This window comes from Seriola lalandi, unplaced genomic scaffold (genome assembly GCF_002814215.2).
Source record: "Seriola lalandi dorsalis isolate HSWRI2012SDOR001 ecotype SW California unplaced genomic scaffold, Sedor1 jcf7180002054934, whole genome shotgun sequence".
In the NCBI taxonomy this organism is placed as follows: domain Eukaryota; kingdom Metazoa; phylum Chordata; class Actinopteri; order Carangiformes; family Carangidae; genus Seriola; species Seriola lalandi.
The window spans coordinates 726,022-738,989 of NW_019525486.1; the positions used below are offsets into that span (position 1 = coordinate 726,022).

The 12,968-nt window shown below is 41.8% G+C and overlaps 2 protein-coding genes across 2 annotated transcripts in view; one reads left to right on the plus strand and one right to left on the minus strand.

Moving 5' to 3' along the window:
- Positions 1-8,869, plus strand: part of vwde (von Willebrand factor D and EGF domains) — a 26,429-nt gene extending 17,560 nt beyond the window's left edge. Inside the window, exons 18-31 of the mRNA XM_023393434.2 lie at positions 718-937; positions 1,038-1,175; positions 1,323-1,538; positions 2,053-2,499; positions 2,994-3,089; positions 3,324-3,419; positions 3,538-3,633; positions 4,767-4,862; positions 4,961-5,056; positions 5,999-6,094; positions 6,218-6,313; positions 7,326-7,421; positions 7,632-7,729; positions 8,294-8,869. Of these exons, the coding sequence (XP_023249202.1) occupies positions 718-937; positions 1,038-1,175; positions 1,323-1,538; positions 2,053-2,499; positions 2,994-3,089; positions 3,324-3,419; positions 3,538-3,633; positions 4,767-4,862; positions 4,961-5,056; positions 5,999-6,094; positions 6,218-6,313; positions 7,326-7,421; positions 7,632-7,729; positions 8,294-8,308 (1,902 nt within the window). The 3' untranslated portion in view covers positions 8,309-8,869. The remainder of the gene's footprint in view (positions 1-717; positions 938-1,037; positions 1,176-1,322; positions 1,539-2,052; positions 2,500-2,993; positions 3,090-3,323; positions 3,420-3,537; positions 3,634-4,766; positions 4,863-4,960; positions 5,057-5,998; positions 6,095-6,217; positions 6,314-7,325; positions 7,422-7,631; positions 7,730-8,293) is intronic.
- Positions 8,870-9,129: 260 nt separating this feature from the next.
- On the minus strand, positions 9,130-12,952 carry seraf (Schwann cell-specific EGF-like repeat autocrine factor). The gene is made up of 5 exons (XM_023393386.2): positions 12,685-12,952; positions 12,031-12,126; positions 10,928-11,032; positions 9,885-9,980; positions 9,130-9,456 (listed from the first exon to the last, which is right to left on the minus strand). Exons 1-5 carry the CDS (start codon positions 12,905-12,907, stop codon positions 9,344-9,346), a joined length of 633 nt encoding a protein of 210 aa, XP_023249154.1. The 5' UTR covers positions 12,908-12,952; the 3' UTR covers positions 9,130-9,343.
- Positions 12,953-12,968: the final 16 nt, after the last annotated feature.

Consider the following 12,968-nt stretch of genomic DNA (forward strand, 5'->3'; position numbering starts at 1 on the left):
AGGGGGGGGGGGTCCAAAAGCAGCAAACCTCTGGTCAAGAGACTTTCATGGTCTTTGGTTCTCTGTTGATGTCGTTGCTGCTTCCTCCCACTAGAGGGCGCTGACGGTGCCTTAGTTTCTACTGAAGGTGCTGTGTCACTAATTCTAAGCAGGTTTTGAGTTTGTACTGAAACGCACACAGGAAATAGAGGAGCTGCTGATAGTTGCAAAACATTCACAAAAACTTTTGATGGTGGTTAAATAACAACAACTCACAAAATGTGTGATTTCCTTCCTCTTTATGAAGTTTATTTTTTTTGCAGTAGCAGCTTAAAGTCACTGTTTGAATGACATGCATCATTGTGGATATTTTGTATGATTTCCTGTTTGCACACGAGTAATGTGCACTGACTAAATGCAAAAACTATGCAAAACTATACTATGAAAATTAAACTAGAGGCATAAACTGTACAGTAATAGTTTGTGCAACTGTGAGCTAAAATGTTTTTCTCTGTAAACCTACTTTTAGTTTCAGAGTGTTCATTTGTGTACTTATCATGAGTTTGATTTCACTTACTGTGCAATAAGTGTTGCTTTCCACCTCTGTTTCTTTTGTTTGTTTACATGTATAAATACGTCCATGTACCTGCTTGTTTTTAAGTCACAAACCGGTGGTGACATTGGTCATTTGGTGTCATCCAAATAACGAGTCAGACTAAAGCAGTGTGTTTCTCCCAGGTGTCTGTGCGTTCCTGCGAATGTCTGAACGGAGCTTCCTGTGTGACCAACGTCAACCTCCCTGTCGGCAGCGGGGAATACCTGTGCGTGTGTCTCGATGGATTTAGAGGGGGGAGGTGTGAGGTGGACATTGATGACTGTAAACCCAACCCCTGCAGACTGGGCCGCTGTATTGACGGCCCCAACTCCTTCTCCTGTTTCTGCCCACCTGGAATGACAGGTGCATATATATATATATATTTGCATATTTTAATTTTAATTTTTTTGTAAGTTGTGGAGTTTCCTCACATTATTCCACTTTGTGCTTCCTGTGTTTTCAGGCCGTACATGTAGAGAAGATGTAGATGAGTGTGTCTCTCAGCCTTGTTTCCCTGGAGTGAGCTGTAACAACACGCTGGGCTCCTTCATCTGTGGAGTCTGCCCACACGGATACAGTGGTGATGGAAAACACTGCACCCGTAAGTCGATTTTATTTTGAAAATCAGTTGTTTTTTCGTTTGCTAAAGGATAAGGTGCCGATCTCTAGGATTGATGTGCTCCCTACATAGATAAGAAAATTCTTCGTCGTTCATTTAAAGTTTGCTCTCATCCTTTTCGTTTCCAAGGTAACACAGACTCTACTGCGAAAGCGGGGACCACACCGCCAAGAGTACCGCAGGTTCCTTTGAAGCCCAAACCCTCGGGCGGGTCGCCCTGCAGCAGGAGGCCGTGTCACCCCGGGGTTCAGTGTTTTGAAAGCATCCATGTCTCCGCAGGCTTCGTCTGTGGACCCTGTCCTCCTGGTCTCCATGGAAACGGACGAACATGCAGCGCAACGCCAGGTGAGGATGCTGATGAAAGGACAGCAGTGACCATGTTGTGTGCTATGGCAGGATATACAGTTGTGAAATACTGTATTTGAAAATTTTATGAATCATGAATTACATCACGGGACACACAATAATATTACAAATGAATCATTTATGTTTCAAAGAACAAAACATTGCTTCTTAATCCAAAGAAAACTAATTAAAACTTTTCACACAGACACACAGAGTTAAAGCAAACATCTCTTTTCTTAATGTCCAGGGAGAGTCCGGATACTCTAACAGAGCTTGTTGTTGTTGAATACTGTTCCTGTGATGCAGAATGTTTTGTGATAGGATTGTAAAATAAAAATAAAAACCCAAAACAAATTAAAAATATTTATTTTTCTGACTAATTAAGTAGGTTTATTACTTGTGTGTTCAAACAAATAAAATCTGTCATTGCAGCCTGATTGAGTGTTGAGTGTTTTATCAACTATATTAGTGTTATTTTTTTAAGTCATGTCCTCTAACTTCCAGTGTTTTACAGGGCAGGGAACCATCGCCAACGGAGCAGATGGACATATTCACATTACCAGATCAAATCCCAGCAAGGAAATGACTCCCACCACCTCCTCCTCCTCTTCATCATCATCTCCCACCTCACCCAGACGAACATCTGACAGGAGGACGAGACCAGAAGCCACCATCTCCACCACCAGGAGAGTTTCCTCTTCGGACAGGAAGGCCACAGCGACTCCACAGAATCAAACTGCAGCCAGAGTGTTTGCTCCCACTGTCCTCAGAGGTCAGCCGAGTGGGGTGGAGCTGACCCCCGACCTCACCACTGGGGTCAAATGGGGGCCTCCGTCTTACCGCATAACCTGTGCCGACTCTCCCTGCTTCCCTGGCGTTCCCTGTGAGCCCACCGCCACCGGGTCCTTTAGGTGTGGACGCTGCCCGTACGGTTACACCGGGGACGGGGTCACATGTAAAGGTAGTGACTTCCTGGTAATGGTGAATGTCTACTGCATGTCTGCAGGCTCCAAAATTATTCTTTAAATCTGCTTATTTTTGTTTCACCAACAGAGAAACATGAAACGTACAAAATTTACACTATGAAATGCAAAAGCAGGAAATCCTCAAATTTGGGAATTTGTAACCTCCAAATTATTGGTATCTTTAATTAAAGGCTCCCGGAAATTAATATTGAACTTATCTGAAGATGATCACAGCAGATAGATCAGACTGGTAAAAACTGATGTAGCCCAAGATAATTCTTTTCTCTAATGAGGGTCAAGATACAAACAACGCATCAACAATAAACAATGATGTGTAAATGTGTCTGCTTTAGTTGATTCGTAGCTTATTAATCAATTCAGCATTAATCTCGCCTTCAGTGTTCTGTACAGTAGTTGTGCACATTGAAGCAGTGTACAGTCACCCCATGATGGATAGACACCTTCAAAATAAACCTGTGATTTATTCCAGCTGTGTGCAGGTATCAGTGCGGGAGGAACATGGAGTGCTCTCTGCCAAACACCTGCACCTGCAAAGAGGGTTACACCGGATACAACTGTTACATAGGTGAGAATGAGGGAGGGTGGACAGAGGGCGATTTGTTTAATGAAACCCAGTTCATTAAATCGTGTCACACTCCAGTGAACCTCTGCAGCCCACACACCGTTTCAGCAGAGCAGACCTTGGAGTGCTCCGCACGCTGTCTCGACGCGTTACTATTAAACCACGACTGAGGATTCGTCCTATTAACCTCAGCGGCTCATAATGTTCATCAGAGCTGTCACGTCTCTTCTCTCTCAGCTGTGTGTCGACCCGACTGCAAGAACCAGGGGAAGTGTGTGAAACCTGATGTGTGTGAGTGTCCTGCAGGCTACAGAGGGCCCACCTGTGAGGAAGGTAATCTGAGCTCATATTCACACCTGTCCGACATACTGGCAGCACACATTGCTCACAAAATACCGACGAGCGTCTTGTCTTTTTTTTGTGTTGTTTACAACCCTGTGTCGGCGTGTAGCGAGCTGCGATCCGCCCTGTCGGCACGGAGGCACCTGTCTGGCCAGAAACCTGTGCACCTGCCCCTACGGCTACGTGGGACCCAGATGTGAAATCAGTGAGATGTTGTTAAATGACTCTGACGTGGTGAAACATTTTGTGATGTGGTAACAACAGTGCAGCCTGTGAACAGTGTGGTACTGATTCTGTGTTTCAGCACGTTAAACAGTGACCGTGAGTTGACAGTACTGACTTTAAAGGGATAGTTTATGCTAATTTGCTTTTCTTTCTGAGAGCTGGATTTCACATCTGTATGATGACATGAAGCTACAGCCAGCAGCCGATTAGCTTAGCTTAGCATTAGGACTGAAATCAGGGGGAAAGAGCTAGCCAGGGTGTCTCCAAAGTTAAAAACATCTGGCTGCCAATACCTATAAAGCTCACTAACAATTTTTTGCAGTCAATGTCTACCCGAACTCTTTCATTTGTTTGTAGTCTTGTTGCCATGGTAAAGTCGACAGACAACCAGCAGATTTTTTTTGTTTTTGTATGGATTAAAGAAACGAAATATGATGTTTTGAGCTGCAGAGAAGCCGCTAGGTGAATTATTTCAGACAGAGCCAGGGTTGGTGTTTCCCCCGTTCCGATCTAAATAATCAGCTGCTGGTTGGAGCTTCATATAATCTTCTCATCCAACTTTCTGCAAGAAACAAGTATTTCCCAAACTGTCTTAATTGTTCCTTTAGTTTGGGAGCATTTACTTACATCAGATGAACCATTGAGAACTTATAGCCTTATATACAGCTGTATGCAAAAGAAGTAAATCCCCCCCCTGCAGCAAACAGACACTGTTAATGCACTGTTACTGACTTTATTTCATCAGCGAAAAAATAGAAAATGTCTGTTTGTGCTGCAGGGGTTGTATTTACCTCTTTTCACTTCAAAAGTCAACAAAACACATAATTTGCCCGGGGGGGGGGGGGGGCAAACTTGTATGTACATACAACTGTGTACCCTAGTTTCAGAGGACCAAATGTAATTAAGATATGGTGAGTCCACATTTTTCATCTTTTTGCAGTCAGTGTCTGAAGTCTCCAACCAGCAGAGCTCAGCAGACACTCTGTGTCTCCCCTGCTGATGCTGTGATGCCGTCTCTCTCTCTCTCTCTCTCTCTCTCTCTCTCTCTCTCATTTGATTGAGTTTCTGTCTTTTCATTTAGGAGTGTGCGTAACAATCATGTGTCTGTCTCAGTGGTGTGTAACAGGCACTGTGAAAATGGAGGCGAGTGCGTTTCACCCGACGTCTGCAGATGCAAACCCGGCTGGTACGGACCAACGTGTAACTCAGGTACAACATTTCGAAGGTTTTTTCTCAGACCACATTTCCAGGTGGCACAAAACTTGCGCGCACTCTTATCTAAACGCAGCCTGCTGTTCCCTCTGCAGCTCTCTGTCACCCCGTCTGTCTGAATGGAGGAACATGCATGAAGCCCAACATCTGCGCCTGTCCCAGTGGTTTCTATGGCTCTCAGTGTCAAATTGGTGAGACGGTCATGAATAAATATCACAGGGACAAGTTCTACTTCTCTGCTCTTCCACCTCTGAGAGTGAGCTGTACAGAAACTTTGAATTTTAAATGGAGCCTGTTTCCATTTCAACAACTGTGAGATCAAAGAAGGATCTCTGAGGTGGTTAATGAGCCTCAAACAGCGTTAAAGACATTTATTGATGCTGTTACTGGCTTTATATTGAAACTCTGATACAATCACTTCACCTCTGATAAGATGGAGGTCCCTTTCTGATCAGTGTATTGCTATTTTATATATTTTTTGTCATTCTTAGCTAATTTGTTAAATCTTTTGAGCACATGATGTTTTACATTTAATAATATGTTAGACCACTGAGACTTAAATAGCTGGGTTTTGATGAAAAGTTCATGGAGAATCTTTGAAAGGTGAGAATGAAATTAAGGGAAAATTAATTCTTGTTGTGTTTCGTATAAAAAGAGGGAATGTTGCCAGAAATATCAGCAATTTTTCTCCACAGATATCAGCATACTTACCCTTTAAAAGATTTTAAAGCAGTCTGCAGTACTAAAGGTTTATTTTCACTAATAATATGGTGATTATTCAGCGATCCCTGCAGGCAGATTTATTCACTTCCCCTCCACACAAACAGGTCAGAGGTCAGAGCCAGGTCACACAGACCTAGATGTAGCTTAAGAGCTTTCTTTCCTCTTATTTAATACACCAGCTAAGAGCAACAGGAGGTGATGGCTGAGAGGAGACACATGATGCCTTTTACTTACAATCACTGTAGTATTCCCTCTGTTTTCCTTCTGTTTGACATTTGAACGTTGGAGGCTATGTCAATATTTCTTTAAAAAATGTGGTCAGTGTTACCGCTGTCAGATTTAAATGTCTATTTTCCATGTGTTCAATGCCCCTCGAAGTCCCCACAGTTGAGTGTCGCTGTGTGTTTCAGCTGTGTGCAGTCCGCCCTGTAAGAACGGCGGTCAGTGTATGAGGAACAACGTGTGCTCCTGCCCCGAAGGCTACACGGGAAAAAGGTGTCAAAAGAGTAAGTAAGTTTACCGGCTGCATATAGTTGAGTGCAGGCTTATTTGAAGTAATCCCTGCAACTGGCAGTTCACAATTCAAATAAATATGGTGGGAAAAACAATAAAATAAAAATGTGTTCCAGGTGTGTGTGAGCCGATGTGCATGAACAAAGGCAAGTGTGTGGGACCCAACACATGCTCCTGTGCATCAGGATGGAGAGGGAGGAGGTGTAACATACGTGAGTGACTCCATGTATTCATACACACCAGTTACATCGCAGGTAATATGAGGATCATACAGTGTGTGCAGTCTGCACGTTTAGCTTTAAGATCAAGCATTAAACCTGCTCAGCCTTGTTCAGGTCAAAGGTCGGTTAATTTAATGCTGGTTCCAGATCTCTTAAGCTTTCCCCACATTTTAAGATTTTTTCAGTGACTTAAATAATTAGAAATAAGTGACGTTTTTTCAATTTGACAATTTAAACAATTTTAAATCAATCATTGTACTTTCCATTCAAGCAAATCTTGTGTCTTCAGTGATTTCCTCATTATGTCTCGCAGAGCAGGTGTAAATGCATTTCAAGATTAAACATGAATGGTTCCTTATATCATTACGACCCACTTCGGCATCTTGTTTCAACGGACATACATAATAGATGCTCTGTGAATTATTAGGACTTTTTTTACCCTGTCCCTCCCCTGACCCCCAACCATAGTCCTAACTTTAACTTTACCAAGTGTGGTCTAAAGCAAAGCATTTGCTGCTGAACTTTGCAAGAACTTGTGCACAGGCCAAATTTGTGTGTCCCACTGTGTAAATGCTGATTCACTGTGACTTTATTTGCAAAATACAATATTTTCTATCACACAGCAGAAGGTGAGCGTTGCAGTGAAGATGATTTTACCTTCTTCATCCCATGTAGTCACCAGAAACACTAAATCTACATCTAAGCAATTCAACGTTCAGTAACTAGTCACCACTCTAATGCAGATAATGAGTGTCAGCGAAAAGATACTGAGCCTCTGAAAGCTTGTTTCACTGTTTTCAATATGAATAGCTATTTTTATTTTGTTTATCTCTCCCAAGATACATTATATATTATACTTTACCAATGTAAAACTATCATTTACAACATCTTTGGCGTTGGGTGGTGCAGTCGAGTCAGAGGTACAGTGTTATAGGTTTTGTGCTAAAATCATTGGCCAAGCTAATGAAGACTGCTAACTTCTTCCTCTCTGCTCTGACTGCAGCCGTCTGTCTGCAAAAGTGTAAAAACGGTGGTGAGTGCGTTGGACCAAACACCTGCCACTGTCCCAGTGGCTGGGAAGGCCTTCAGTGTCAAACACGTGAGTGTATTCATGATAAAACAGCGAAGAAATTCAGAGACTCGAGTGAAGTTACAGTAGCTACCTGAAGCTTTATCATTGTTGTTGCTATTTATTTGTTTGTATTGTGAGTATTTTTACAGGATATACATCTTTTGATTTATTTTTGAATCATAAATCTCGATTGTTTACTCTGTGTAAAGAATCCTTTAATATTGATTCCCTCCTCAGCGGTCTGTAAACAGCGTTGCCTGAACGGAGGCAGGTGTGTCCTACCTGACTACTGCCACTGTCGGAAAGGCTACAAAGGCCTCACCTGCACAGTCAAGGTCAGCACTTCATATACAGCACATGGCTCTGTGTAGCTCAGTGGGAGAAGCACTAAACAGGGTTGAAGGGTTTGTCATCTCCGAGGCGTCGCCTTACCCTTACACCTGGTAGGTGCCTCTCATGTATTAGTGTTACAGCTGTATCCAAGCATCGCTTTTTCTTTGAAAGATGAATACCTGGTGATGTTTGAAACACCCAGATGCTCGTTTAAGAGAGCTGCATCTTGGGAAAGGGGTTAAAAGTAATTCTCATCGTGCAACAGATGGAGTGTTTTTTCATCCAGATGGTGAGAGGAGTCTTTGAGGATTCAGAAAATACCTTCAGAACAGTGATCAGTGATGTTAAACGAGCTCCTGGGTTTTTCAAAAAATCTGCTGGGTATTTATCTTTCAGAGACACTGATGCTCAGCTCTGTGACTTGAATGTAACACTAATACATGAGGTGCAAACTGGGGCTTGTGGTACTGTAATTCACCAGGGAAAGACATTAATCACCTTGAATGTGTTGATCAAATGTGGTATGTGAAATGTAATTTTACTGAATTTATTCTACACCTTCACAGGCCTCACAAGCATGATGCAAGAGAAAAGAGACGTGGAGAGAAAGAAGCTACAAAATGCACAAAGCAAGAAGAGCGCACCACAAGTTGTATGTATGAGTGTGTGTGTGTGTGTGTGTGTGTGTGTGTGTGTGTGTGTGTGTGTGTGTGTGTGTGTGTGTTGTTGGATATTGGCATGTGTAGCTCTGTGCACATTTGAATGCTACCAGAGGGACTCGATGTATTGCACTTGTCTTTTTGTCCCTGTATATCACTACCTCAAGGCTACAAGTGACACACATCTGTTCAATTCATCAGCAGAGGTTCTATACAGATGTGCGAGTGTTACTGCACAGTATCATGTAGAAGAAGTAAATGACAATGTAGGTTATTACCAGCAAACTTTTAGGTTTAGGCTTTTTGTAATTTAGCCAAATTATAGCCTGGTTTAACTTTTACCAAACTGATGTGCACTGTTTGTGGCTCACTTAAGAGAAAAATAAAATAGTCTAAAATCAAAAAAATAAAAAGTCTACTTCACATCACTAATTTCTATTTGACTGAAGACATTAATATAAATATGATACAATTTAACAAAAATTGCATTTGTTTTTTTCTTTATTGCTTTGATCTGATTTGCTCTGAATATATTGTTTGATCAGGCCCGTTTAAGTTATGACCCGTTATATATTTACACTGATACTAAACGTGTATTAGAGTAACGACCACCTGTTGGATTTATGTTTTCTAAAATCTGTTTTATCAGCAGCAGATTACACTGTGGTACAAGTAACCTGACAAAATCCAAATAATGTACTATTTCTGTGCTTTTGTTTGGTTAAATGAGCTTTGATAAGACATGCAATTCAGTATTTTATTCATTTAATCACACAAATTACAGTATAGTACATAGCATGTTTGTACAGTCAAATGAGAACATTACACAGGTTCAATGTTTTCTTAAAAAAGAAAAATCATGTGGTAAAAAAAATGTAAAAACTACCAATGTTCAAAATATAACTGTCCTCGGTCCCTGATTGGGCCTCATTGACCTTTGACCCCAGCTGGGTCACACTAGTGAGACTTCTTCCTCTCCTCGCAGCGTGGGCCAGAATAAGGGGGACGACAGCGGCATTTGTCAGGAGAAATACACTTCCCTCCGTTCAGGCAGGGCTGTGTGCACACAGCTACAGGCAGAAACAACAACAACAACAAAAGGTGTTAATCATCTGTAGAAACCTGAGAAAGTGGAAGTGACTGGAAGGATTTACAACTGATGATGTTGTAAATCCTCACACCACAAATCCAGAAACTGGCCACAGAGGTGAGAAGTGTTTCAATGTCTGGGTTTGGTCACATCTGGAAAAACACTGAGTTGTAAAATTTCTTCAATAAACACCTACGTACAATTTATATCATTCTTGTCGGTTTGGCAGACTGATATCTGAACCATTAGTCTTCTCAGTGACATGTAGACAGTTCACAGGGATTTAAGACCAAACTGAAAAGAGTTTGAATGAGGGGGAGAGGAAGAGGAGAGACGAAAGAAATCATGCTTGTAAAGTGCATTGATGCATATGAAAGTACTTGGTCTTTGGGACCAGATTTAACTCACCAGTGTGGCAGGCCCCGCCCAGCCATCCCTCCGGACAGCTGCAGATTCCTGGAGCCACACAGATTCCCCCGTTCCTACAGCCTTGAGGACAAATTGCTGCATGGAAACAAACCATAGAGAAACATTCTCAGCATGCCAGGAAGCAGATCTGAGCTTTATACCAAGTTACAAATATGTGATGGAGGCAGAGCTGCTCCAGAGGCTTACCTAGGCTAACCTAGACAACAGAAAATACATTGATTTTGTCTGATTTTGAAACTTTTCCTTCAGTGCCATCATCAAGTCATGATTTTAGTGTGTCCAATACTCTGGTTTATGACCATGAACATGCAAAACTAATGACATTCCCGTCAGACCCTATTGCATTTGGTGTTTAGTGCTAGTATGCAAACGTTAGCAATGCTAAACTAAGATGGTGAACATAGTGAACATACCTGCACATCAGCATGTTAGCATGATGACATTAGCATTTAGCTCTAAGCAGTGTGTGCCACTCACCATATAAACTTCCCAATGAGACAGTTTGTTTTCCAACATTGTTTTGGAGCTGTATCACCTGTATCTTTCCAGCTGTGGGCAGCTACTTCCTTTCATTTATGCATTGCATTGTGGGCGAATAGCTTGCATCAGTAGTAACTATAAAAACCATGTTGTGTTTTTCATACTGTCTACTTTGAGTAAAATGTATTTTTACTTTTCCAGAGTGAACACACAAAGACCCTACTCAGAATCACTGAAGTCTTTGTTGAGTGAACTTGTGCATTTTGCCTCAGAAGAAGCTCCGCCCCTTTAAAACATGTGTGAAGCAGAAATTAAACTGTAATTTACTGCTACTGTCTTAATCATCATGAACAAGCTGTAAAACTTAAATATCACACATAACCACTAAGATAGATTGATCTTCTGAATGTTGCTTTCCACTGTCAAAAAGCCTGAGAAAATGTTTTAGTAGTCTACTGCTGATGAAGCTCCAGCTGGGAGACCGGCTCCATGACTTTGACCTTTGGTGTTAATAGGGTAATTAGATACGGCTATAAACAGACCCTCTTGGCATCTTGAGCCGGTCCAGCTCGAGGGGCAGATGCACTTGGCCACTCCGTTGACGGCGGTGCATTCCCCTCCGTTCCAACATCCTGCATCACACGTCACTGCCAAAACACACACAGACCACACCTGTCAGCAGTGATGTTGATCAAAGAGTTATACCTGTCTTCACGTGGTTTCTGACGGCATTGATTTTAGATAGATAGATAGATAGATACTTTATTCATGTAGAAGTAGAACCTGGTCATGATTCCTAACACCCTATAGGCAACCCTCCTGTTAAATTACCTGTTCCTGCGCAACTGTGTAAATCAGTCTCCTGCCCTTTGTGTTTTTAACCATGACCCCTTACATGAAGCAATGCCTCCTAACAACCCATTGTCACAAATTGCATATGTCTATTGGTGGTTATTATGTTTTTATACATTTTTTAGAATCACGAAAAGGTACAATTATCCTGAAATCTTCTTAGAAAAAGGCAAGGATTAAACAAAGCCCGCCCCTGTGGCGTCTCAAGGTAAATCCTTTAAGTTGGAAACTGTTTCAAAGAATTCTCCAGGGAGATAAATCACTTTTATTTTGATTCAACTTATGTTTTTGCCATAAAGAGTCACATAATAACCATCCTTTAAAAACTCACTACATAACTTTGACTGTAGTGACATGGCATAAACTTCACAGGTTGGTATAAACCCCAAACTCAGGACATGACATTACTGTCCTCCTTGGTGACTACAGCCTTGATAGATTCGCTTAATAACAGCATGTAAAGGTTGAGCCAGTGGAAAAGTTTTAGCTCCAAGGTTACTGAACTACTTTCTGGGAAAAATCCAGCTGCTCCACTTTCTGACCGGAGGTTAGAAGGAATCTGATGTATGTCTGGTAAAGAGGGACAGCTGCGTACTGGAATGTATGGCTGTAGTTCTACTGTATCACACGGAGGAAAGAAAATAGAGTTAAGTTAAATGTACGACATTAAGAGCAGAGGGAAAAAATGCTTTCTGAATCTTCCCAAAAAAATCACACAGCCACTGATTCTGTCAACAACTGTTGGACCAACTGGATATTTCATTTACAGTTCACGCCAAATAAACCCACTTACCTTTGTGACAGTATCTTCCTCCAAATCCAGGAGGACATCTGCATTTTCCAGGGCGAAGACACTCCCCTCCATTCTTACATTTGGGATAACAGTTGGCTGAATTCACACAGGAAACACATGATTTTAAGTGTTTATTTAAGAAATTTTAAAAATCAGTAGCAAAATAACTCGCTCTTATAGAAGTGTACATGAATGTTGCTCATTTGGAAATGAGCCTCTTTATGTCTTGAAATAAATGTGCTTTTCCCATCAAGGTAGAGCAATGTCTGGCTTTCGCTGACATGAATCTCTGTGATGTAAATTCTGCAATAAAATGGTTTAAGTTACATGAAAACACACTTTAAAGAGGAAGCATATGATATAGAGCTGCAAGGATTAGTTGATTAATCGGTCGAAAAATAAATAATTGGCAACTATTTTGATACCCAGTGAATTGTTTAAGTAATTTTTTTCAACCAACAATCCCAAACATTTTCTGGATCCAGCTTCTCAAAATAAGGACTTTGATGCTTTTCTTTGTCTTATTTGCACATTTCCAGACAAAACGATTAATCGATTAATTTTCCCGTATATTTTTCCTAATTAACAAAGGAAAACATGTTACACACTAAATGCACTTCAAAATAAACGTGGTCAAAAGGTTTGTAACATCACCATACTGGCAGGTCTCTCCTTCATAGCCCCTGGAGCAGAAGCATGTGTTGTTGCGGATGCAGATTCCTGCGTGTTCGCACGGCGGCTCGCACTTCGCTTTGGGGTCGAAGACGAACCCGACCGCGACTCCCCGGGGTGCGTCGGAGCCCGCGGAAGAGACGCCGACCAGAGCCACCAAGGAGGCGAGAAAGAGAACCGTTGAGCCGGGACCCACAGAGCCCATGGTCGGTGTGTAAACTGGAGAGAGAGAGAGAGAGAGAGAGAGAGGGAGAGCAGGAAATTTT